The sequence below is a fragment of the Argentina silus genome (genome assembly GCF_951799395.1).
Source record: "Argentina silus genome assembly, chromosome: 1".
Lineage (NCBI taxonomy): Eukaryota > Metazoa > Chordata > Actinopteri > Argentiniformes > Argentinidae > Argentina > Argentina silus.
Window position 1 is genome coordinate 21961773 of NC_139655.1, and position 25787 is coordinate 21987559.

The 25787-nt window shown below is 44.1% G+C and overlaps 2 protein-coding genes across 2 annotated transcripts; both read right to left on the reverse strand.

Annotated features, from left to right (window-relative positions):
- Positions 1-1836: 1836 nt before the first annotated feature.
- mrc1a (mannose receptor, C type 1a) lies at positions 1837-16382 on the reverse strand. The gene is made up of 30 exons (XM_083670946.1): positions 16275-16382; positions 14889-15290; positions 14133-14306; positions 13142-13297; positions 12864-12977; positions 12588-12731; positions 12219-12401; positions 11872-12029; positions 11608-11721; positions 11295-11410; positions 10966-11114; positions 10565-10764; positions 10294-10409; positions 10104-10185; positions 9762-9906; positions 9549-9587; positions 9218-9381; positions 6244-6308; positions 5907-6007; positions 5644-5783; positions 5224-5335; positions 4878-5047; positions 4649-4754; positions 4311-4543; positions 3864-4029; positions 3477-3629; positions 3219-3335; positions 2807-2971; positions 2664-2696; positions 1837-2462 (listed from the first exon to the last, which is right to left on the reverse strand). The coding sequence occupies exons 1-30, from the start codon at positions 16342-16344 to the stop codon at positions 2224-2226; spliced, it is 4326 nt and encodes a 1441-aa protein (XP_083527072.1). The 5' UTR covers positions 16345-16382; the 3' UTR covers positions 1837-2223.
- A 1790-nt stretch (positions 16383-18172) lies between these two features.
- LOC310805322 (transmembrane protein 236) lies at positions 18173-21930 on the reverse strand (the record flags this gene model as incomplete). Its single annotated transcript, XM_083670931.1, has 4 exons — positions 18173-18900; positions 20143-20266; positions 21098-21170; positions 21512-21930. 4 exons carry the CDS (start codon positions 21928-21930, stop codon positions 18173-18175), a joined length of 1344 nt encoding a protein of 447 aa, XP_083527057.1.
- Between the last annotated feature and the right edge of the window lie 3857 nt (positions 21931-25787).

Consider the following 25787-nt stretch of genomic DNA (forward strand, 5'->3'; position numbering starts at 1 on the left):
CAAATGTTTTATTAAACTGGATATCTCATTATGTCTTCCTGTTCACCAGTGAATCAGCTTTTCATCATGAATTTAAACTAAAAGATGGCTCTAGAATGCAATTGAATCCCACGGCATGAGCGTGAGAGGATTGCTAACACTGTGAGTAGCAGCAAGGAGCATGCTGAGTAACAGTCCCAGAAGCCTAGAGCATGAACATTCTTATATTGTATGATCCCTGAGTCATCCTGGATCAAACGTAAAAGTGCCCGCACGCCAACGCTAGCTCTGAGTTCCTGCGCAAGATTCCAACATCCTCCCACACCATGTATCCTGAATGTCACACAGACCTGAACAACACACACTTCTGTAGAACAACATAACAGTACATTTATCAAAAACTTTGACTTTGGAAATGAAAGACATAAAAACACATGAAGAGACTTACTGTAAAGTACTTCCCGCTCCACCTTTCAACAGCTAGATCTGTCTAGGGCTGTTTCCTCCTGTGCAGGATGAAGAGGCAGGGTTTGTTTGGGGAGAATTCCTGGGCATGGGTAAAACCCTCTTATGAGAAGTAAGAATTGTGTAAGCTCTCAAGGATTAGCTGCAACAGCCTTATAGGGCTCCGGTTGCCAAGGAGAAATCTGCCTCATTTCAACACTGAGGGCACTCCGAGCACACGGGCGTAGGGTGGACAGAGGGGGGTAAGGAGGGTGTGTGTGTGTGTGTGTGTGTGTGTGTGTATGTGAGGTAGAGCTTGTGTGTGTGTTTGTGTATGTGTGTGTGTGTGTGTGTGTGTGTGTGTGTGTGTTAAGGTGATCTAGTCTAGAGTGATTGACGCCTAAGAGAGCACTGTTCTGAAAACCGCTAATTCCTGTGGCCCCCCTCTGTGCCACTGGATAATCAGTATTCACAACCTGAAGACAGTCTGGCCTGGTGTTATGTAATATTACAATAATACATATGCTTTTATTGTTTGCTTTAGGAAGTGTACTGAAGATGACTGTATGCTTCTTTTTTTTAAGTTTACACATCCAGTACTAACACACCTTTACTGAGTGAGGGAGTGAGTGAATGCGTGAGTGAGTGTGTGCGTGCGTGCGTGCATGCATGCGTGAAGTTAAATAAATGTCCTCATAGGTTGTTACTGTAATAAGGAGAGGCCAAGTCTCAGTGTATTGACAGACAGGACTGAGTGGGTTTCTGAGGCAGTGTTTCCTTTGTGCTGTTGGACGACCTAAAAGGGACACTGGACATTCCACACGCCTCTTGTCTCTGAGGCCCCTTGTGGTGGCCATGGTAACATTAATGACCTCTCTCCATCTCTTTCTGTCCTCTTAAATATGTCCATTGCTATTCAATCTGCCCCAGAGTGATGAGGCTGTAGTGTGTTCAAATGGACCAATGATCCAATGAATACAATAGAATAACTAAAAGCCCATTTGAAAATATAAATTTCTTAAATCACTTAATCTTTGTTTCCATATGTATTGATATATTATGTGTGTAAGTAGTAGTCTCTTTACATGCATCTGCTGTTATGCTGTAAATACACGTTTTTTGGTGGACTCACTGTATTTAGATATCTTTGTAAATCAAAGTGATCATATGATATTGGAAAGGGTATAAGGCCAAAGACTTTTGTTTTAAAACTTTATTCTTTTTTTGAGCATCTATTTACAATACCGTCAGACAGAAATTGAGTGGTGAAATGGAGAGAAATGGACAGAAATCAGCTGAAGCATGGATAAGAAAGATTCATGATTGTATTTTGAACATACAACTCTGCTACATTCTCTTATTTTTCTATAAGCATATCCTCAATTCAACATTTTGTGCAGGGTTTGCACAAAATGCGTTAGAGCAAGGCGTTCTGGACAAGTGGAAAATATGCTGGACAATTTATGGTAATATGTTTTGGCTTGATTATTTACAGAGCAAGTAAGATAGGGACCAAGGATAAGAATGTACACTAAATAGTACGAGATGGTCTGCAGTAAATCTAGTTTTTCTGATTGGGTCAGAATCATCTCAGCAGCAGGCTCAGGTTCATTGGGGCTTTGTCTGCTAACATTCAAATCTGCCTGTCAGCTGTGCAGATCAGACATCATCAGATAAAAATCTGTTGTTGTGCTCCATAGTGTATTTCAGTACGTAGGTACAGTATGTCTCATACCAAAGCTGTTCAGTCTCTGTGATCTAAGTCTTCACCATGCGGTTTGGTTATTCTCTGCCTCCTATCTAAGCCTGTTCGTTCTGCTCTATGTTGGCCACAAGGCCCTTGGTATCCACGGTGGTGATGGTGCGGGATGGATCGGTGTTGAAGTACAAGGTGTTGTCGAAAGTGCACTCTCCCAGGACAGGGGTAGGTATTCGTTTACGGAGGAGGAAGGCACCAAGTCCCACCACGGTGATTATGACCAGTACGACAGCTACAGCGATGCCAGCATACCCATGGGGCGCCTCATCCACAATGTGGGCTATAGATGACAGCAAGTCACAGTATTATTCATGGCACTTACCTGATGGATTTATAGTTAGTGTAATACTAGGCTAGTCAATTACTAAGAATATACTTAATCAAATCAACACAATGTTGTTAATCCAGAAAAGTCTTCATCCAGTAAGGTTTGAACTAAAGGTAAAAAATACATAAATAAGATATTCATAATACAGCTTACCGACAACTGGTGGCTTTTCTGTTGGTGTAATGACTGCAAAAAGATGTAAATGACACTTATAAGCCAATACATTAAACACAGAATAACTCAGATATCATGATCTCATCTAAAATGCTTGAATTAATCTGCTGAATCGGACTCACTTTTAGGTGTTTTGCAGATGTAGGACTTGTATCTGGAGCAGCTGTTGGTGCTCCACTGATTACTGTCAGAATGGATCTCCACACAGGAGTCCAGGCCTTTCTTTGGCATCCCTGATTTCCAGTTGGTATAGACCACGGCACTGTTGTCAATCCACATCCACTCACCTGAGACAAGAGGAATAGGTCAAACTAACATCCTCTGATAGGTAATTAATGGTTATTGTACATTGTACCACCGGTAATCATGGTGTTGCAGTTGGTGTTGCAGTTAGGAGAGAGGTTTGAAGAGGACAGATAACTTGTTAATACAATGTTGTTACTAAAGTAATTACAGCGTTACTACACATATTGGCAGCAACTTAATGTACAGTAAAGAGTTATCGAATTCTCCTCTTAGAACAGAGGTGCTGACCTTCATGGCTCTTATATAGGCCGATCCAGAAGGACTTGGCGCCATCTTGCATCAGCTCAATATACTCCTGGATGAAGCTGCCCTCCATGGGATCCTCAATACTCAATAGGGTCGCTCCTATTGGCCACAGTGAGAGGGTGTGACTACTCACATCGAATAATTTCAAGGTTTTTCACTCAGTTGCATTCAATTATGATACAGTATTTTGTAATGTGAATAACAGTGATGTAGTGTAAAGGAGGTGGAGTTAGTGTGTACCCATTCTGAGACATTCGACAGTGGCATGGGCCCAGTTATCCACCACAGAGTGGAGGAAGGCGTAGCAGTGGCCTCTGAAGGGCACCCATGTCTTGCGTTTCTTGGGCTCAGGGCAGTTGCCAGGGAGCTGAGGGGGCAGTGTGGGGGCCACCACTGCAGAAGGGGAATTATCAAATTAGTCCTGAAAATTGTTAGCACTGAGAATTGGTCTGAGAGGAGAAACAATGGCAATCAAAATAAGCTCTTCTTAGATGTTCATAGATAAGGCTAATGATGCAGATCTGAATTCAGACAACCAGTTCATATATGTTTACTATTTATACAGTATGTTTTACAGCCTTGTATGCATAGAAACTGTATGGGCAAGGATTGAAGGGATTGTCGTACATAGTGACGTCTTGCACATTGAGTAGTAGGTGTTGGTGCATGATCCTGTCTTCCACTTCCCATCCACGTCAATGTAAACACAGCCCATGTTGTTTTTGGGCTCGTCTGGGCCCCATTTGGTGTAAGATAGTGGCCAGTTGTCCACCCACATAAAACGGCCTCCAGTCTGTGAGACGGAGAGAAAAATGATTAAAAAAAATGCGTAAAATGCAGCTGAAAACAGTAGGTTTATATCCAAAACTTCCTCAGTGTTTTAAATTGACATCAAACAGTGTATAAGAGTGGATATAGCCTATAGTTAGTGTGGTGCTGATCCTCTCAATTTCAAGTCCTCTGTGGGGCCGCACAGAAGGAAAACTATTGTAGCTAACTGTATACAGTACATCCGTATGGGAGATTTTGCCTCATTTGTCTATGTAGGGAGATATCAGCACTAAGGTCCTTTACCACATTGTTGTTGAGGCCAATCCACACAGGCTCATTGTACTTGTGTGATTTCAGTGTGATGTAGGCCTGGGTGATGGGGTTCAGGATGCTGGCCAGTTCGGCATCGTCTGCTTGGCACTGCCTCCTGGCCTCAAGCCATTTCATCTTCTGCGTCACCAGTTTGAAGGAGTCGTTGCCAAGCTTGGAGAAAGTCTTTGGTGACACCGTTGTGGCGTGGACTACAATCTGAGTATCTAAAACCAAAGGAGACAAGAGAGATTAATTTTGTGTTCATTATCACTGGACATGAAATACACAGGACTATGAAGTGAGTAACCTCACTGTTGATGGTTTCTCACCAATTTTCCTTTTACAGATGTAGCCTTGCGATCCTAAGCAATCTTCCACCTTCCAGAGCCCTGTTTGTTTGGAGGAGCTGCCCACCAAGATCACACAGTCAAACACCTGAGAGAGACAGAGGGAAAGAGGGAGGTAAGGAAAATGCAATGTACTATACTGTACAGTATGTCAAAGCAAATACCTTAACTGACTAATGTTAGTTTAAAAGCTGTGGTGTCAGTATTGTACCCCGTCAGAGTGCATGATCCCAGGAGGCATTGACGTTGGATGTCCTTTGGCCCAGTTGGTATAGGAGACCTTTTTCCCCTCTGTCCACAGGTAGCGGTGTTCCCAGTTGACATCATTTAGACCTATCCACATGTCCTGAGGAATCCCAACCATCTGGGTGGTAAGAAACGCTGGGAGAAGAGAGGACCAGTCAGAACAGTGAGGAGATCACAGATGTTGATGACATAATATTAGCCAACATTATCTTTAGATCATAGTCATATTTGAGGCATTCTATTAGACTGTGTAGAATGTGTGGTCAGGTAGCTTTGGCAGCTAGGTCTAAGTGGATGGCTTTGTCACCCACCTTGCTCTTTTTCACTGAGGATAGATACCAGATTTCCTCCCTGACTTATGCAGTGAGTCCTGGCCTCCTGCCAAGGCTTTTTGTCGTTCGGCCTCCATATTAATTGGTAGCACTGTGTGAACATGATCCGTCAGCACTGTATGTTGTAACACATGCAACAGCATAGATAGAAGATAACTTTCAAATGCATGTCCAGGTCAGTGTAACATGGGGTCACCTCATGTTCGCACATGTTCGGTACAGTAGCAATACACATAGACAGTGCATAACTCTCAGGTCGCTTAAAGCAAGTACATTATTACCCCAAGCTAAGACAACACTATGTTGGTACACTTCTCATGCTAATGTGTGTTGTACATAGTTTATGTGGAGTATTTTATTCTAGTGACAATTTCATGGTGGTTGTGTTGTAGTTGTTACCTTTCCGTGGAAAGCTAACCATTCTGGGGCACATCCTCCCTTGGGTATGTCGGTAGGGGTCACGGTTGTATTGGTGAAATTCTTACTTCTTTTGCAAATGGAGGCCAGCTCTACACCACAGTTTATGTCATTCCAGTACCCTACAGATGTAAACAATGTAGAGAAAAACAACATGATGGAGAGAATTACTGCTAAATAACATCCACAAACATAGTATCTGGGGTGTGATACCTCCCACCTCCATGCTCGGGAATGAGGCTCACCCATGCTCTTGTACATCGTCACACAGTTTTCGTCGTTGTTCGCAAAGTTGGGTTCATTTTGTTCCCATGCAGTAAACATGACAGGAGAGCCATCCAACCAGCTAAAAATACACAAACACAAACCAGGCTGTAAACATGTGTTCCATCAACTATTCTCCCTTTTTCCCCTCTGTATAGATCGCAGGTATATTCATGTCAAATATGAACACAGGGTTTTACATGGAACCCAAAATAGTTATTCAGGGACAGGCAAAGAACCCTTTATGGTTATAGGTAGCACCTTATTTTCTAAGAGTGTATGTGTAATATGATACAAAGCCATAGCATTTGTATTTACCTGAAGGACTTGTCCAAATTAACAGTCATGCCAATGTAGTATTGTCTTTCTGAGTTTCTGGATATCTGTAAAACAAAACAAATCACAAAGATGTCAAAAGAAACAAAAAAAACCAAAGGTTTTAATTAGTACCAAAAATGTGTTCTTCAAAGCCTCGTTCAAGACATGATGTGTCTGTAAACAACCTTGTATTGGTACCAATCTGAGTTAGTACAGAGACAAATGCTAGTGGGGAGTTATCCGTTTCCTTCTGTATTGAATTCCACTTCTGTACCCAAGCAATTTGAATGCCTTGTGTTAAGATTGTATCTAGGAAATGCCACTAGTTTGACGGTGATAAGAGTCTATATGGCTGAAAACAGAGCCCTATCTCTGATTCTGGTGGTGACCCAGCTACATTTTGGAAAGCAGTTAAATCATTGAAACAATAGTTCCTCTTCCTCTTTACCTCAACAAGTGTTATCCAATTTCATCATTACGGATAAAACAAGAATAGGTAACACCTTTAACCAACATATTATCTCTGCAGCTCTCTGCACAATTAATAGCTGAACCACTGGCTCATATTTTTTTACATGACAATTCTCTCTGGTACCATTCCCAAAGTATGGAAAGCAGCCAATGTACTTCATAAGGAGGGTGATCCCAGTGATTCTTCCTATCTCGAGGCTTTCTTCTTTAGCTAAAATAGAGTCCCTGAACAATTCTCAGATGCGGCCCTTTTTCACAATAAAATGCCTTTTAAATGTGCACCATTCAGGTTTTAGGACTGGACATAGCACCATCTCTGCTGCTTCCCAAGTTATAAATGACATTGTGATCTCTCTGGATAAGAAACAGTATTGTGCAGCCCTCTATATTGACCTCTCTAAGGCTTTCTATACTGTTGATCATGCCCTCTTATTTCAGAGGTTATCTGCCATTGGTTTGGATCAGTCAGCCTGTAATAGGTTTCAAAATTACCTGCAGGATAGGACTCAATGTATGTTCAGTCTAGTTTTCTCAATATTAATAAAGGTGTTCCGCAAGGTTCGATTCTAGATCCACTGCTGTTTACCGTTTACATAAATAATGTTTGTCCTTGAAAATGTTTAAATGACGTCTTCATGCTGATGATACTGTCTATACTGTTGTCTACTCCTGTGCCCCCTCAGCTCAGCAGGCCATTCTTGACCTTCAGCATGGTTTTGATTCGATTCCAAAATCACTTGTTAATCTTAAACTGGTGCTGAATGAGGACAAAACTAAATGTATGTTCTTCTCTAGATTCCGTAATATTGATTGTCCCTCATTATAAGTGTCTGAGAATTTGGATTGAAGATAAACTGTCCTTTAAAACGCATTTTGAAAAACGTTTGAAAAAAAAAGAAGTTTTTTTTGTATATGAATAAGTCATGCTTCACCTTTGAGAATAGGAGGAAGATTGTCCAGGCGACGTTCCTCGCTGGCCTCGATTATGGTGACACAATTTATAGCACAATTTACATGCACCTCAGTTCTTAAACCACTAGACTCGGTTTCACTCTGCTCTGCGGTTCATTTCTACGGATAGTTTCCACACCCACCATTACCATTACACCAGGGGTGCCCACACTTTTTCGGCTTGCGAGCTACTTTCAAAATGACCAGGTCAAAATGATCTACCTACATTAAAAAATGCTAAATATATATTGCGAAATATATACATGCGAATGCATGGTGACACGTGACCCGTAGAAGAGAAGCGATCTCAGACTGGCCGCATTGTAAGTCAATCAAGTGGCGCACTCACACTGGCTCAATTGCCTCGTACCGTGCTGAAGCACAAATGTCCGTCGTAAAAAAAAAAATCACGTCCTAATACCACGTGATTCTTTTAATGTCACGCGATCGACCCACACTACACTCGCGATCGACCGTTCGATCGTAATCGACGTATTGGGAACCCCTGCATTACACCATCACAATGCTAGAAGAAAGGAAACCTTTTTTTATTATTATTATTAATTTTTTTTATATTTTATTTTATTAACAGGAGAGAAACTTGTACAGGGGGGTAGTGGGGGTGAAGAGGTCTTTAGGAGGGACCGTTAAGATGTAGCCTGAAGAGATGGGTCTTCAATCTAGAGCAGAAGATTGGTAGTGACTCTACAGTCATGACAGCAGTTGGAAGCTCATTCCACCAGCGGGGCGCCAGGACAGTGAAAAGCCGTGACCGAGTAGTGCGGCTGCTGCATCCACATACAGGCGGCGGTGCCAGGCAGCCAGCCGAGGTGGAAGAGCGGAGTGATCGGGCAGGGGTTTGGGGACTGACCATTGCTTGCAAGTAGGGAGGAGCTGTTCCCTTTGCCGCCTGGTAGGCCAGCACCAGGGTCTTGAATTTGATGCGAGCTGCTACCGGGAGCCAGTGAAGGCTGCGGAGGAGGAGAGTGACATGGGAGAATTTGGGGAGATTGAAGACCAGATGGGCGGCAGCAATGCGGTTCCTAGCAAGTTGGTTCCTAGCAAGACGTGTTCCTAGCAATGCAAACCTAAAAACCACAACTCTCTAGGCTAATCTATAAATGCGTGGTAATTGGTCAGAAATGTATCCCCATGTGGTACTGGCGCCATCTTTACCATCTCTCGCAAAAACAATAGTAAATCAAGAGAGTGGCATATCTCTACTATACATGTACTGTATACTGTATATACAATCTCTGGTTTTGATTTGTTCCTGTAGGAACTTTTGTGTCCCTTTTTAGAACCCTTTTGTGTTCCATGCTGTCTCATGTTGAACGCTTTCCACAGAGGGTTCCAGAAGAAACCCAGAAGGGTTCTGCAAAGGGTTTCCCTACTGGAACAAATACATTTTCTAAGAGTGTATTACTACTAAAAACTCAATGTCTGACCTAATTCAAATTTTGTAAGATCACTGTTCATCATTATTAGTTTTCCAAGATAGAAGCTTGGCAGACCAGAGTGATCACATTGGGTAACATCTAAATGTCTTTACCTGTTTCCATAAAAACCTCCTCTCGCTTTCCCCAGTGATGACTGCCAGGTCACCAGAGTTCTCTCTGCAGAATGTTCTGGCATCCTCCATGGGGACATTCTCAGTGTTGAAGAAATACTGTGAATCATTGTACTCTACCCAGCCATCCTTGGTGATGTTGTACACTGCAGTGAAGAGAAAATAGCTTGAAATTAGCGATAGATAGTGATGGAAGATAGCGATAAGTGTTTGGGATTGTTGGCCAATTGTTCCCAGTTATTGACTGAACTATTTGCTGAAAGATGTGGAACAGATTACTATTGAGATGTATTTCAAAAATTCGGTACATTACCTGGCACAACTGCAGTAGGAGGGGGTTTGGGAGTCGCTCCTGTGGATTCAAGAACACTATGGATTAGCATAGGAGTATAGGCGTTCATTCTATCAGGTAAAAAATGTATAAACAAGTAATACTGTATTTAAGTGGATGGTATTGTTAATGTTTCAAATGCTGAATTACATCTAAATAAATCAACTGCATTGTAAATCAGCGGAGATGATCGACCTTTGCGGATCTCGCAGACCCAGTTGTTGTAGGCGTCACAGTGTCGATCGTTCCATTGGCGTCCATAGTAAAACTGGACCTCTGCACAGTACTCATTATCATTGTGGTTGTTGGGTTCTCCAAAGCCCCAGTTCTCATAGCTGAACTGGAAAACAACGTTGGAATAATATTACGCATACATACTGCACAGGCTTCATCCAGGGGGTGAATAAGTCATTCATCAATAACATTTATGTTTGAATAGAATGGACTTCTAGGCTGGAACAAGCCAAAAATGTGCTAATGCTCAGGAAGAGTTGGGGGTGAGTCTTATCCCAGTAAAGATGAGTTAGTGGTACTCACTGCAGTTCCATCAACCCAGACGAAACCAGCGTTAGGATCCTGAGTGCTGAGGCCGATCCAGACCCCATCAGAGGAATGGTACCTGACCAAACAGAAACCATGGAAACCACATGACAGTCAGAGAGTAGATCATTGTGGTACAGATGAAAAACAATTTGGATTATGGATGACAGCTATGAGGATGACTTACGGAGAGTTGTTCAAGTCTTGCCCACTGTGAATGCTCATCAGGTCTCCACCAATGGCCTTGCAGAAGTCTCTTGCCTCCGACCATGTCTTCTTGTTTTCGGAATTCTTTCTGTAAACCTTATTAAGGGGAAGGATACAGATTTTATTAATTTCATCCTGATAGTAAAGTACTAGTGGTGAAATAGGCTATGGTTCTCCTTTGGAAAGTGCCCCTTCCATAGAGGACTCAGTAACAACACTCCACTCCAACAAAGTGCAGTATGTCCTCCTACCTTGTAACAGACATTCCTCTTGGCAGCAGGTGTCCATCCACTTGCGCAGCTCTGAGGCACGGTGGTGGGAGGCACCGTTGTGGTCGTTACCCCCTCCGCCAATGTCTTGCAGATGTACTTCTCTTTTTTGTTGCAGCTGAGCACATCCCATAGTCCCGCAAACGTTCCAGTTGTCATAGCCACGCAGCCTTGTTTTCTGTCTTTTTTCAAACACATAGAAAGCAAAGGAACAATTTAGTGGTTTCATTTAGATCTCCAATTGGGAAAGTTTAATGCTATAATTGATCTACAGTTAGCTGTCTATAACCGTCAGTAGTAGCTGTCTGTGAACATCTTATAACCTTAGAATCGTATAACCATCTACAGTAGAGTAAATGAGAATCTAGGACGGGTCACTGTACCTGGCATGCCCACGTTGAAGTGAGTGAACTTGACCTCCCTGCGGGTATTCCACTTGAATGTGTTGATATCTGCCATGTTAGAGAGGCCTGTCCAGAAGTACTTTTCTGGCCTTAAACCCACCACACTGACCAGGAAGGCATTCTCATATCTAAATAAAAACACACGCACACGCATACACACACACAAACACACAAACACACACACACACACACAGAAATACACACAGAGAAAGAGGAGAAGAGGACATAACATTTAGGCCAAGATAAATATAATTATATGGTCCTGGGCTCAAACTAATAATGAAATAAGACATTGTGTAATACAGTACCTGTCAGCCACGTCCACCAAATTAGATCCACTGTCCTGGCACATCTGCTTCGCCTCATCAAATGTTTTGGTCTCCAATCCAATTTTGTAGCAGTAGTAACCATACCTGATCCAGCCCTTCAGGAAGAAAATTCCAAACAAAATTGTTCCATAAAAAATCTTTAACTTACATCTTTATCTACCAATGTGACCCCATTGTCCTTTTGAAAATGTTTCAAACTGTTCTTTCTCTGGATATCATACTGTTTTTATCATGTACTACCCCTCCCTCTATTACCTTTGTTGGGTAATACCTAGGAAATGACCTCACTCACCAGTTTGCATCCTGCACTGACTTCCTCTGGGGCACCTGCCTGTCTTGTGGAGGCCTTCTTCTTACAGATGTATCCATATGCCTTGTCACACAGATGATCAGCCCACTTCCCATCCTGTATGGAAAATGAGGAGAGAGCACATCATCAATGTCCTTACTATAGGTATCAATACATCTCATAAACATCATCAATGCCACTGTTAGCACTTAGCATTAGCACCATTAGCATCTAGCCCATCCATTGAAGGTCAGTTGTGGACGTTACCTTTCCTCTTATAAGGACGCAGTCCTCCTGGAGGTTGGTGCCGTGGGAGGGTTCCCCTGCCTGCCACTGGGTGAATGTGACGTGGGAGCGGTCGGTCCACTCAAACAACATCTGGCTCCTCTGGTCGTTCATACCGATCCACAGTTCATCTGTGGGCACTGGAGTCATCGAGCACTGATCATCATCATGCTGATCATATAAATTAAGATAGCTGAGTCATGTGTAATGCCAACAGGACACATTATGCCTCCTAAAACCTTCTCATAGTGCTTGACAGATCTTTATACACCCCTAGATAGATGATGAGAGTAAAAACTATTGTACAACAGGGCTTGTTGAGTACTCACAGTATCCTGTCTGGGAGATAATGAAGCTCTGTTCCTCGATGTTGTGGATGCTGGCCAGGTCCCCTCCATCTTTGTGACAGGCAGACAAGGCGTCCCTCCAGATCTTCTTGCTGCGCTCCAGGAAGTAGCAGTGTCCTGCGTAAGGGATCCAGTGACTGGGACAGAAGCTGGGCTGGTCTTTGCCTACAGAGAGGGGGTTCAAAGATAATTCAGTAGAGAGGAAGCAGAGGATTCGGGAAGTGGTGGGCTGTAAAATGGATACATTTTAGTATCCATTTTAAAATCTGCTTATGTTGCTTCATGGCATAAGTCAGATTAAATAACTGTAGTATTGCTACTATACAGTTCATGACTGTAATGTGTTTTTACCTATAGGGGCAGGGGCCAGAGTGGTGGAGTTTCCTTTACGACAAATGTAGCCCAACTTCTTACTGCATTCACTGCTCTCCCACTTGGACGCTTTGCCAGCATTCAGGGTTGCACAGGTAAGCCCAGGCTCCGTCGATGGATGTCCTTTTGGAAATATAAACCCATCTACTTAATATTTCAATCACATTTTTACCCATCAAAGAAAGTACAGTGGATAATGCATCATGGCTATAGAACTCTTTTGTATAGTACTGTACATGTTGATTTTACTCTCACCTGGGGCCCAGTTTAGATATCTGAATGGGTTTCCATTACTCCACTGCCATCCACTCTCAAAATCCAGGCTGTTGAGTCCGATCCACAGAGCTGTGCCCAGGATATTGATCAAACCTGTGTGAACGACAACCATTACACCATCAGACTGTATTGGGACCTGATATATCTGGTCTGTATACAGTTACAGTTAGTAGAATAGCTAGCCACAGACCATGACTGCAACGCATACGGCTATCTCCTCACCAGGAGATGAGGCCTACTATAGTAGGCTAATGTACCTGAGATGTAGGTCTGCTCGTGGAGCTCCACGATGCTAAGGAGGTCAGCCCCCTGCTGCTGGCAGCTCTTTCTGGCCTGGTGCCAGGTAAGCACTGACTGGGTGTTCCTCTGGTACAGAACCCCCGTCACTGGGTCAGTGTCCCAGCCTGTAGATGCTGGGGTACAGGAGCACATCATGGAAGAGGAGGATAAGAAGAAGAAGGAGAGGGAGAAGAAAATATCAACAGATTAGCACATTATGTTTATCTATTTATCTTTCTATTTTTAGAATGATGTTGAAGATAGTGAAAAAAGCTGTTTTTCGTTACAGTTTGAGTGTTTTTAATCATATACTATCAATAATAGTTGAAGAACTGAAGAACAGATTTACTCCTGTCACTCTTTAGAACTACCCCCATCTATGACTGTTGTAATGTTTGACCAAAAACTATATTGAAAGGAAGCTTTCTTCCTGTTCCTGTCCCAGTTTTGGAGCAGCGTCAGGGGAAGACAGGATTGTGGCTCAGTCAGGGGAGGGAGGAAAAGAAACACAGAGTTGCATCCACAGCTAGGGAAAGGAGAGGAAGCGTTGGTGTTTTTTCTGTCGTGGGTCAGAGACCAGACCTCCTCAGCACCGACCTCCCCAATGATGACCTCCAGCGAGGTCACAGAAAAACAGGAAAATCAAAGAAAGTGTTTTAATTAGGTTAGGAATTGAGCCATATCACAGGCAACGCAGGGGGATTTGCATTGTTTGAGTTGGATATTGTCCCTACACAGTTTGATTTTCCATTGATGCAAGTATTTTAGACTGGTAAATCCATCTTAAACCCTTGTCTTTGCCCTGTTTTCACAAAATCATCAGGATAATGTAGGCAATACAATTTGAGCTACTGTGTTGGTCAAAAAGATTTGGACTTTTCTATAGGGGCTTACATTATCTCTGTGACTGTGATCAATGGTAAGAGAGAGAGCATCATTAATGAATCAGATAAGTCATACTGTACTTACATTTTGAGGGACAGAAGCCCCATTTCTTGTCCTTATTGTAATCTGTCTCTGTGCCGCACCAGAGCTGTCCATCTGAGCGACCCTCCAACGTGCACTCAGCGAAATACTTCTCTAGAAACTTGAAGGGGAACTGGCAGGGGCTTCCAAAGGCATTCCCTCCTAGTGTGAACATCTCTGAGTGGGGGAGAAACAAAAGAGAATTTAGAAATCAAGGTGCTGCTTCCCAGACAGTCCAGGCGTTGTTTTTATAACATTTATGACTAAGGCACTAGTCCATTGATTTAAAGGGATGTTCCACTTCTTTAACATTCTTTCCTAGTTTGGCCCTGACTGTGGGTGTAGTTGATTAGCCCAGACAGTTTGTGTTGCTTCCTTAGATACTGAGCAGTCATATCTTGGGCCCCATAGTTCTGTAAATATGTCCAAAACACCTTTCAGACACTCCAATCTGACAGAATCCCTTTTTGAAGACTTTGTCTGCATTATTTCATTTTGTAATACATGTTTGCTTTTTCATTTTCATGGTAACACAATGCTAAAGTGACTTTAAAAAAATGTGGGAATTCTGTCATAATATAAGTTGGTTTGGAGTGTCTGCAAGGTTTTTTGTACATATTTCCAGAATGAGCCAAACCAGGAAAAAAAAATTAAAAGTTGGAACATCCCTTTAACCTGAATTCTATACAGTATATTTACTGAGCATCTCCATGCCTATAGTACCTGACCATCTCTAGCCCCCCCCCCCCCCCCCATTACCTTGATACCCTTTGGAGCAGAGGTCTTTGTTGGTGCCATAGGCCTTCCATCGACTCCAATCGCCCGAACCCTGGTATATCATCATATTCTTCTCATTGTGGTTGCCGTAGTTGAGGTGCAGAGCCTTGTCTTTGAGGCCAAACAGAGTCTGATTCTTACACTCCCAGTGCTGGAGCTCACTCTTCTCGTCGCAGGGGAAGAGCAGCACCTTGACCCAGTCCTTCAGGTCCTGGGCTCCCAAACACATCTTGATAGACAGGCTGATGAGGCGTGACTGAGAGACCCAGCGGAACTGCTGGTTCTGGGATTCGGGGTTACAGGGAGCCATCTTCACCACACTGGAGCTCACCACCACCACACACATGTTATGGTCATCATTGTAGATCAGGAAGGAGCCGCTGTCTGTGGCATTGGGGGAGGGGGTGGGGAGTTGTTAGACACGGTGAGAAGCGAAATGCCCCACTTGGTATGTTTGTCATTGATGTTCACAAAAGGAACTGCAACTGTGTGTGTGTGTGTGTGTGTGTGTGGGGGGGGGGGGTTAAATCAATGTACAGTTTATATCTCAGGTCTCAACTCTCTCAGGGGTCTACAGCTATGCTCATTAACAGTCTGTATGATGAACAACTGCCATATTGTATTACTACGGAATACACCCAATTAAAGGGAGTAGTTGCCAGACTTTTTGTACAAACTTCACATTCAATTTATTATTTATTAATTTAAGCAATAATGTCCTCGAGGCCGTGATTTATCGCCACTATTGTCAGGGAGTTGTTAGGCACGGTGTGAAGTGAAATGCCCCACTTGGTATGTTAGCCATTGATATGTTCATTGGTATGTTCCTTATTCCTAAAAACTTATCCTCACAAAAGGAACTGCAACTGTACAGCATATTGCTTAATTTCACTATCAAAATCACTGAATATAAATCTAAAAACATCTTTAAAAATGTATATTAGTACTTTTAGTATACATTTGTACTTTTTGCATACTTTTTACATCTATATTAGTACTTAAGCATTATCTGTCAGCATGCATTGCAAAACTTACTATACAGAGGGACTACAACTACTCATTGCTACTAAATAAATCCTTGCATCAAAAGATAAACAAATCAATTCTAATTTTATTTGTCATGTACATTGCATACAGCCGTAATTGACATAGTGAAATGCTTTGCAAGAAAGGCATTCTTGAAATATTGATAATCGGTCTGCAGAATACTCTAACTCTATTACATTTAACTAGCTAATTAATTAATGAATTAGCTGCCTAATCTTAGCTATGCATTGGAAAAGATATCAACAGATATCATGACTGTCACAACATGGTATGGCAAACAAATAGACATAGTAGATAAATGAGAGAAAACCACACACATACCTATTTCAGCAGTACAGCAGAGGGCTTGCATGAGGCAGAGGAGCACAGCGAGGGTTGCACTGGGCGTCATTATAGCTGGTGCATAGTTTGGTATCCTAATGGTGGTGTAAGATAGTTCTCCAGTCCAGAAAGAGAGAGGGGATCTGGCTGTGTGTTCAGGTGTCTCTCATAGAGAATAGTGAGACAGAGATATAGCGCTATCCCCTTAATCACACAGATGTATATCCTGTCACATGGGTTGGGGTGGAGGGTTGGCCAAAGGGGAACCATGAACTTCCATGCCATTGAGATCAGAGCAAAGGAGAGTGGGAAGTGTGCATCCCCTACCCACTTACATATTTACCAGGAATACAGAACACTAAGCATAAAGATCCCAGGTCTAAGATCAGCCTAAGCCTTACTCACTTAACCTGATAAATTACTATTGGACCAGAACCAGCCCTATGATTAACTCTTCTTGACTGATACTGTATGTAAGATTGGACACTGGTATCACTAGGCTCATGGTGTTCTGTCACCATATCTCCACAGAACACTAGTGAGGTTGAGAAGAGATTGTGGAACATGCCTGTTTTCGCAATATTCCACTTAGGGAGCAATAAGGACATAAGGACCTCATCAACAGGAAGAAGGTAATGAACTCATGGGCTGACAGAGGAGCTAAGAGTATATGTCAATTCAATATGTGTGAGTGGTCTGTGGACAAGAATGTTCTGTGTGAAAGGGTCCCGATTCAGCAGACTTTTCACTGGATGTTTGAAAGTTAGAAACGTTGGGAAATGCATGTCTAAACAAGACATTAGCTTGATATTCTTGGTTTTAAAGTGTACAAGGACTGGGTTTGGACATGTTGAAGGAAAATTGTCAGATCATCAAAATGTACTGTATCAAACCACCTGATCAAAGTCAGGCAGAGATGGGACAGTGCCCCAGAAAGAGAGGACAGGAGAAGTGAGGAAATCCTGCTTCCTGCTGGGGGAAGTGAGTGGAGACCAGACCACGCGGACCCATCATGGGGAGGCTAGCGTAGAGCCATGTCACTCTGGCCTTGCTGCACCATCAGTTGAGTGAGGCTGGCCAAATGCCTGAAAAAACACACACTGGGTAAAATCACATAATCATACCCTATCATTGACATACGCACAATACAAAAATAGGAAAAACACACAATCATACAAACACACTCTCATGCCGGCCTACATCCATTCATATAGTACACATGCTCATACAAAATCATATCATATCCAAAAAGCAGATATTTTCCTCTTTTCTTTATTAATTTTACCAAAATATATGTGTCATTGGTACAAACTCACGCTTTGTTTTCATTTTTGTGAATATGATCATAACCTAGCAAAGAAAAAAATATCTGGGATGTATAACAACATTGATTTATATTCTTACACATTCACTGCACTTTATGGTAATAGAAAAATCTTTTTTCTCTGTTATAAAATCAGTAAGAAGAGACATGATGACAGGTTCTTTACATTCTCAAAGTGCCATGGTTCAGGTAAGGGGGTGGGGGGAGTTGGGGGGTAAAAAAAACAACTTGGAACCAGAAGGAAATAAGATAACAGTGAGACAACAACAGTTAGTCCTCTGACAGTTAATGTCCTCCATCCCTTTACGGGAACACATTGCCAAAGAGTTCCCTTTTGGCCTGCAAAAAGCACCACAATGTAGCCCTGTCCCTCCTTTCATCAGAATCATCATTGTCAAATCAATAAATCTGTCTTTGCTGTGCCGGAACCCACAGGAACCCTCTCCTATTCTTCTCTTCTTCTCAGTAATGACTCTCATCACAGAGTGAACCAGTTGTTTCTCTCTCCATTTGGTTTGGTAACTCCTCAGTTGTTGAGTAATAAGTCCATTGTTTTAGTCTTGTCTATGGCAGCTCAGAAGGACATCCTCTCTGTGTTGAAGACCCTCAGCTTGGTCATGAAGTTGAAGTAGACGAAGGCCAGGCACACCAGCAGGTTCTTCATCAGGTAGAGGAGCGGAGTGACGAAGCCGAAGAAGGCGATGAGGCCGATACGCACAAACAGGAAGGGGAGGTCCTGCAGGGCCACACCTAGCGAGGACAGCAGGGGACTGTGAGGCATGACCACCAGACGCAGGCAGGAAAGGTAACTGAAGATGTAGATGGGGAACACCCAGCCTGAGAAGAATACCGCCGGGTGCCCCGCCACCCTCACCATCTCCACCGTGTCCATCCAGAACAGAAAGCTGTCCACAAACACCTCCGCCCGGGCGTCACTGGCGCATAGGAAGCGCAGCGGGCCCGTGTAGGCATACGGGGAGATGCGGTATGCTGTCGTGCTGGCCGAGCGCGAGCTCAGGCCCGAGATGCTATACTGTCTCCCCTGGTTACTCCCTGTACCCGCCAGCCCTGGGACTGCCCCATTGGCCTCTGGTCGGGCCCCAGCCCCTGCCCCTGCCCCTGCCCCTGCCCCCGCCACTGCCCCTGCCCCTGCCCCTGCCGCATTCGGGTCCGCCACAGGTGGTGCAGGGGTAGGGACAGTTGGCCCGGGCACAGCTGGCGTTATGGGTGTCACTGGTGTTACCTGCTCCACATGCGTGAGGACAGTGGATGGGATGTCTGCGTCTCTGTCCAATTCGTTAGCTGGACAGGAAGACAATGATACGTGAGTGGTTAGTCATGACAGAAAGTTATAGGACTAAATCAGATGAGCCCAGATCAGCAGAGCATAGACGTGCACAGTCCACAGCACAGCACTGCAGAGCAAAGCACAGCATAGAACATCACAGCAGCGAGGACCACTCTGACATCAGCTGACATTATCTGACTGCACTGCAGAACAATAGCATTTCTTATCAGTGAAAAAGAAAAATTACACAAATGAATCAGGCTAATTCTTCATTATGCAAATGAATCTGGCTAATTCTATAACTAAAGAGAATTTTACTGTCTAAATAAATGTAAAAAAAAAAACTTAAGGAGCTACACATGAAATCTGGCTCCCCTGTGGCCACGAGTAGAAATTGCAATTACAATGAGCTTTGTTTACACTAGCCATTGGTGCTAGCTAACTTCCATCACAAAATTGCCTATCCAGACCATTGAGATAAAATCAGGTGATAATAAATATTTGCTACAGATTGTTTTGATTTACCTACTTTTTTGTTACAAGCTACAATTTGACAGACTGTACCAGCCAGAAGAAATCAATATGCTTATACCATAGCCAACCGAAACTTGATGGGGAGCACCATGACTTTTAAACACTATCGCTCCACAATCTCTGCAGGTTTTTCAAGGCCATTACAGTATATGCTGTAGTACAGTGAAAAGGTCATGTGTAGCACCTTAAAGGAGAATATAAAAAATACTTGAGGAGAGAGTGGAATCCCACTCTTCTTAGTTGCGGTCCTAGGGATTTGATACTATTCGTTATTCCATTCCATGCATTACATTGAGCCTGTCCTCCGATTTCTACCTCCACCAGCCTCCCCTGATGTGTGCTCAATCCAGGAGTGTTACCACTAAGCCACGGTGTCGCCACCAAATAAATAGATTCTAAGAAACTCTGACAGTCATCCTTAGGATGCATTGTTATGATTCTGCTAATTCAGCACTGTTACCAGAATCAGTTGGTGAGGCTTCAAAGTTACAAGAGGCTTAAGTTTCCTGCTCATTTCCTGGAACAGAGAACATGTCTCATGATAGTGTGAGATTGTTGTCATCATCATAAAGTTACCTTCTGGTCAAACTCAGAGGTTGGGTTCAGTGCGATTGTGAAATGTTTTCACCATTGGTTCAAATTTAAGTAAGGCTCAGTGGAAGGGTGCAGTAACTAGTGCACAGTCTGATGTTTGCGTGTGAGTGTTGAGCTGGCATTCTCACCCTGTCCTGTGAGTCGGCAGTGGCGAATCCTCTCCACGATGTCAATGCAGATGAGAGAGAAGAGGACCAGCGACACTGGGAGCTCCGTGAACGTGTCATGTCTCATACTGTTGTTCATCTGCACCTGAAATGAAACCACAATTAAATCCATACTGAGATTGAAATAACATTAGCCCTGATTGTGATCAAATTGAACTGTGACACAAATCAGTATGCCAGCTTGGCTTCCATAACACAGACTTTCAGTAAACCTCACATACAGTACATCCCATAACTGTTACTGGTCTGCACTGACACTGGGTTAGTAGGCTAATCACTTTGTAGCTCCCTGCTATGTGCTTACCTCAGGTCTTCAAACATACAGGACACAGAACAAAAGACACTAGAGGTTATCTAAGCAGAATTTATTACTCTTATGTAAAAGACAGCCGATAAGTAAGGGACCTGAGGTCACCGCGGGACCTTTAGAAACTGCCTCATAGACAGCTAATAGGAGCAGGTATCCTCTCAGACAGGAAGTTAGAAAGTGCCAGACGGACAGCTGATGTGGCCAGGACAACTCGGACAGGAAGAGGAACTCAGCTGCTTATCAGTAGCTCCTTGGCCATAGGGGCTGTATATTGCTCCCCTGAGAACCAAAGTTCCTCTCAATTTATCACTTTAACCCTTCTATCCTAATCGCTCCATTATGATACCACCACACTTCAAGGAAAGCACTTTGGCAATATGAAATGGTGTCAAAATGGAGGATTATAGTCCGCATTTTGTGCTGCCAAACAACATTTAAGTACATATTAATCTATACAATGATTTGGAATGGCTTACTCTCATTTCAGAAAGGTCGGGTGTCAAAGTTCATCAGCAGAGGAGAATCTATGTCAAAGGTCACAGAAACGGACACACTGAGACAGAGGCAGAGCTACACATGACAAATAGTGGGAGTCACATGGTTTACCTCTGAGCTGGCGATGAGAAAGGCAAAGCAGGGTAATGTTGAGAGGATCACATACACCAGGGCCACCGGCCTCCTGTGTGAGAGAGAGAGAGAGAGAGAGAGAGAGAGAGAGAAAGAGAGAGATTGGGACAGATAGGGACAGTCTAAGTTCATGGTTGGAGGTATCCAAAAGGAATCTACATTCAGATACTAAGATGAAAGATTAAAGAAGTCGCAACTATCCCTTTAACCAAACCGATTACAGGCCAATTCAGACACAACTCAGAGGCTGGTTAGCCACACCACACTTCAACCCAAGACCCACCTCTGGACATGCTGCTGTTACATCACAGCTCCAGACACAGTGGAAACCCAGCTGGGTCCTAAGCCCCAGACCGTCCACACACAAACACACACACTCACACTCACACTCACCATTTCTTCCTCCCGATGAGGAACTTCTTCTTCATGAACACCATGTACTTCATGGGCACCCAGACCAGCAGGGCGGTGGAGGTGACGTAGGCGATGGACGAGGCCACGATGAGCCAGTAGGCCGTGCTGCCATCGCCAGGGGGCTGCGCCACGCTCTTGACCCGTGCCACGATGATGGCGAACCTCTGCATGACGATGAAGAGCGGCACGCACAGGCCCGCGAACTGCAGCACCTCGCACAGGGCGAACTTCAGCGTCCTCCCCGAGCCCATGCTGTGGCATTCCCTTCGCTGGGGGGGACCAAAAAAAAGAAAAAAAGAGGGAGGGCGAGAGGGGGCTGTTGTCGCAGTGAGGCGACCCCTGTCCCTCTGAGGGCTGGTCAGGCCGCGGCCCAGTGCATTGTCTGTGTCCACTAGCATTTTCCACACGCCACAGCCCTGGCTCTCTGCTCACCCGATTGCTTACACTGCACTAGGCATTGTGTACCTTTATCGCCGCCGCTGTGACGCTGATGTGACACTGCCCCCCTACACTCTCTACAGTATATGGAGGTTACAAACAAATTGGTTCTCTCTGTGTCCCTTGAAGGCTAATTAATATAAGTTCTACTTTACTAAAGCACTGCAGGAAATACAATAATGCATCACTCATATCGGTGTCATCATAGACAAAGTCTGATACCCTTACATCTTTGGGTCGCATCATGTTGCAATCCACGCATTCTTTGATGTAATCATGTGAAACTATGGGTTAGCATGGTGACTTTGGCCTTTTTCAGAAGGACTTGATCCACAGGGAGTAGAGATCAGTAGGAACAAATAGCCTTAGACTGTCTTGAGACATTACACCTGTAACAAGACATTTTCAGGTACCAAGGAATGACAGCTATGCTATCCTTTGATATATGTATGTTCTTCCTGCCATGACTACACATCCCCATCTAGTGGCACTTTGCAATATCCTGCTAACAGTGGCACTATAGTGAAACCAATATCCATAACCATGGATGTAGTGTGCTATGAGGAGACATGAGAGATGCATCCACCTCTCCACAGAGGGGAGTGAGAGAAGCTGAAGTCAGAGAGGAGGAGAGAGGAAAAGGTAGAAAAAGAAAGAGGCAAAAAGAGAGGGAAAGCGAGGTCTGTTGTTGACTAATTTCTCCTCATGATACCACCCACCATTACGTCACATCATATCAAATCAAATCAAATCAGTCATATCAAGAGGTGCTGGATGACATGGACATTGGTTCATTTAATCGGCTCAAGGCAGTGTACATGAATATACATGTCATAAATGGAAATATTTTAGGTTAATGGACTACCAGCATACATCTCAAAGAACTCAATATCAGCCAGAGGATCCTACTGTGCTGACAGATACACAAGAAGCTATGGGGGGGATAATTCAACAGGCAATATATACTCCTGAACATAAGCATGCAAATTAGGCTACAGTAATGAGACATGTATTTATGTCCAGTGACTTTGTGCCTCAGGGGTCCCACACATACGGTCTACACTGGACAGACTGAGAGGTTACCATCTTCAACACAAACATCAAATGGCAATGGCAATGGATCAAATGGCAAATATGGCTCAGGTCCCAATTGCATTTACAAGTATCGGGTTACTAACCCAGTGACTCTTTACTGGCTGTGAGGAATGTCTTGCTGTGTGAAGATGCACTGCTCAGAATAATGAGCATGCCACAACAGACAATTCAACTGCAGCTAAAACACAAATAAACTGTATACAAGTGAATGACCCCTGGTTGTGTCATGGGGAGTATGCTGGTGATCATTCTCCCTTCCTCATCAGGGCAGGTGCATGCCTTCAACCTGAGCACACAAAACAACAGAGGATTACCTCGACAAGGGGAGAAATGTCTGCGATTCAAACACTGGTGTAAATGGTGGACATATCTCTATATCATTCAGAGAGTCAGTGTACAGTAGTAGTATTCGACTAGAGTATTACCCAAGGGAAAGCACACACACACACACACACACACACACACACACACACACACACACACACACTTTACATCTGATGATACAAGATGTGAGACTGTGGACATAAAAATATTTTGGGTTGGGCAAATTATGTTGAAGATGTATGAGTCATTGGTTTATTCTGACTGCAAAATCTCACACATTTATACACAAGTACATATGATAGAATGGATCATTAAAATGGTGTTAATGAGATTAAAATAGTGTTAACCCCTTCCCTCAGGTAGTCATTGTGATGAGACTGACCCTGAGACACAGAAACTTGAACTCTCGTAACTGGATCAGGATTAGCTGGCCTGCACTATATTTGGTGGTGTCTTTAGTTTACACACATTTCTACTGGGCACTACGGAAGGAGCTAATTTTAGATCCTGCAGTGATGCACTTTCTCAGTCTGTGCCTCCACTACTGAGAGCAAGGCTTTATACCCAGCCAAAACATTGCCTCTTCTCTTGCCCTCTAACCCAACAGCTCAGCCCAAAACTGCCATTCTGGACCAGCCCAACACTGCCTCTCTAGCCCAGCATAAACACTGTCTATTTACTGGCCCAATACTGCCAACGTCTTGGAATCTAGCCATGCCCAACACTACCCCTCTAACCTATCCCCCTACCAACCCTCTAAGCTCTGATCCAGCCCAACACTACCCCTCTAACATAGCCCTCTACCAATCCTCCTTGCTCTGACCCAGCCCAACACTACCCCTCTACCCAGCCCAACACGACCCCTCTAACCAGCCCAAAACGACCCCACTAACCAGCCGACACGACCCCTCTAGGCTCTGACCCAGCCCAACACTACCCCTCTGACCCAGCCCTACACGACCCCTCTGGGCTGTAACAGCCCAACACTTTGTCCCTTTGTCTCTTTGCCCCTCTACATCCAGTCCAAATGTAGCTCTCTTAAAGCCAAGCTCAACACTGACCCCCTAACTTAGCTCAGTACTGCTCACATACGGTAAACCAGCACAGTTCCTCTAACCCAGCCCAAAACTAGTCCCCTAACCAGCCCAACACTAGTCCCTTAACCAGCCCAACACTAGTCCCTTAACCAGCCCAACACTAGTCCCTCTAACCAGACCAACACGACCCCTCTAACCAGCCCAACACGACCACTCTAACCAGCCCAACACTATCCTCTAACCAGCCCAACACTATCCTCTAACCAGCCCAACACAACTCCTCTAACCTAGCCCAACACGACCCCTCTAACCTAGCCCAACACGACCCCTCTAACCAGCCCAACACTAACCCTGTAACACTACCCCTCTAGGCTCTGACCCAGCCCAACACGACCACTCTAACCAGCCCAACACTACCGCTCTGACCCAGCCTAACATTATCCTCTAACCAGCCCAACACTATCCTCTAACCAGCCAACCACAACCCCTCTAATCAGCCCAACACGTCCCCTCTAACCAGCCCACCACAACCCCTCTAACCAGCCCACCACAACCCCTTTAACCAGCCAACACTACCGCTCTAACCCAGCCCAACACGACCCCTCTAACCAGCCCAACACGACCCCTCTAACCAGCCCACCACAACCCCTCTAACCAACCCAACACAACCCCTTTAACCAGCCCACCACAACCCCTTTAACCAGCCAACACAACCCCTTTAACCAGCCCACCACAACCCCTTTAACCAGCCAACACGACCCCTCTAACCAGCCCAACACGACCCCTCTAACCAGCCCAACACAACCCCTCTAACCAACCCAACACTATCCTCTAACCAGCTAAACACTACCCCTCTAGGCTCTGACCCATCCCAACACTACCCCTCTAACCAGCCGAGCATGACCCCTCTAACTCAGCCCAACACTACCCCTTTAACCCAGCCCAACACCAACTCTGTAATCCAGCCCAGTACTGATGCTTTAGCCTAGCCGAAAATTTACCTAGCACAACACTGCCCCCTAGCCCAGTCTAACCCAGCACCATAGAGTTATATTCCTAGAGAAGGCACATGCTATGAGCTGGTAAGGTATCAGCCAATTGGTTCAACACATGGTCTTCTTTTTCAATAGGTTTATCTATAGATTGTAAATGGCTTTCAGGGACATGACGCCATCTACTGGTGCCTATAAATAACTGACCCCAAACACTGGAGCTGGGTTGATACTATGCAAGTGAACACTGCAGCACAGCAGGTGGCAGTGAATCACCAACATTGGAGCCTTTCCATGTAGTATGAATCCACTGCACACTATTCAGGAAGAACTTTCACTTGCAGTGTCACTTACTGCATACATTTGACT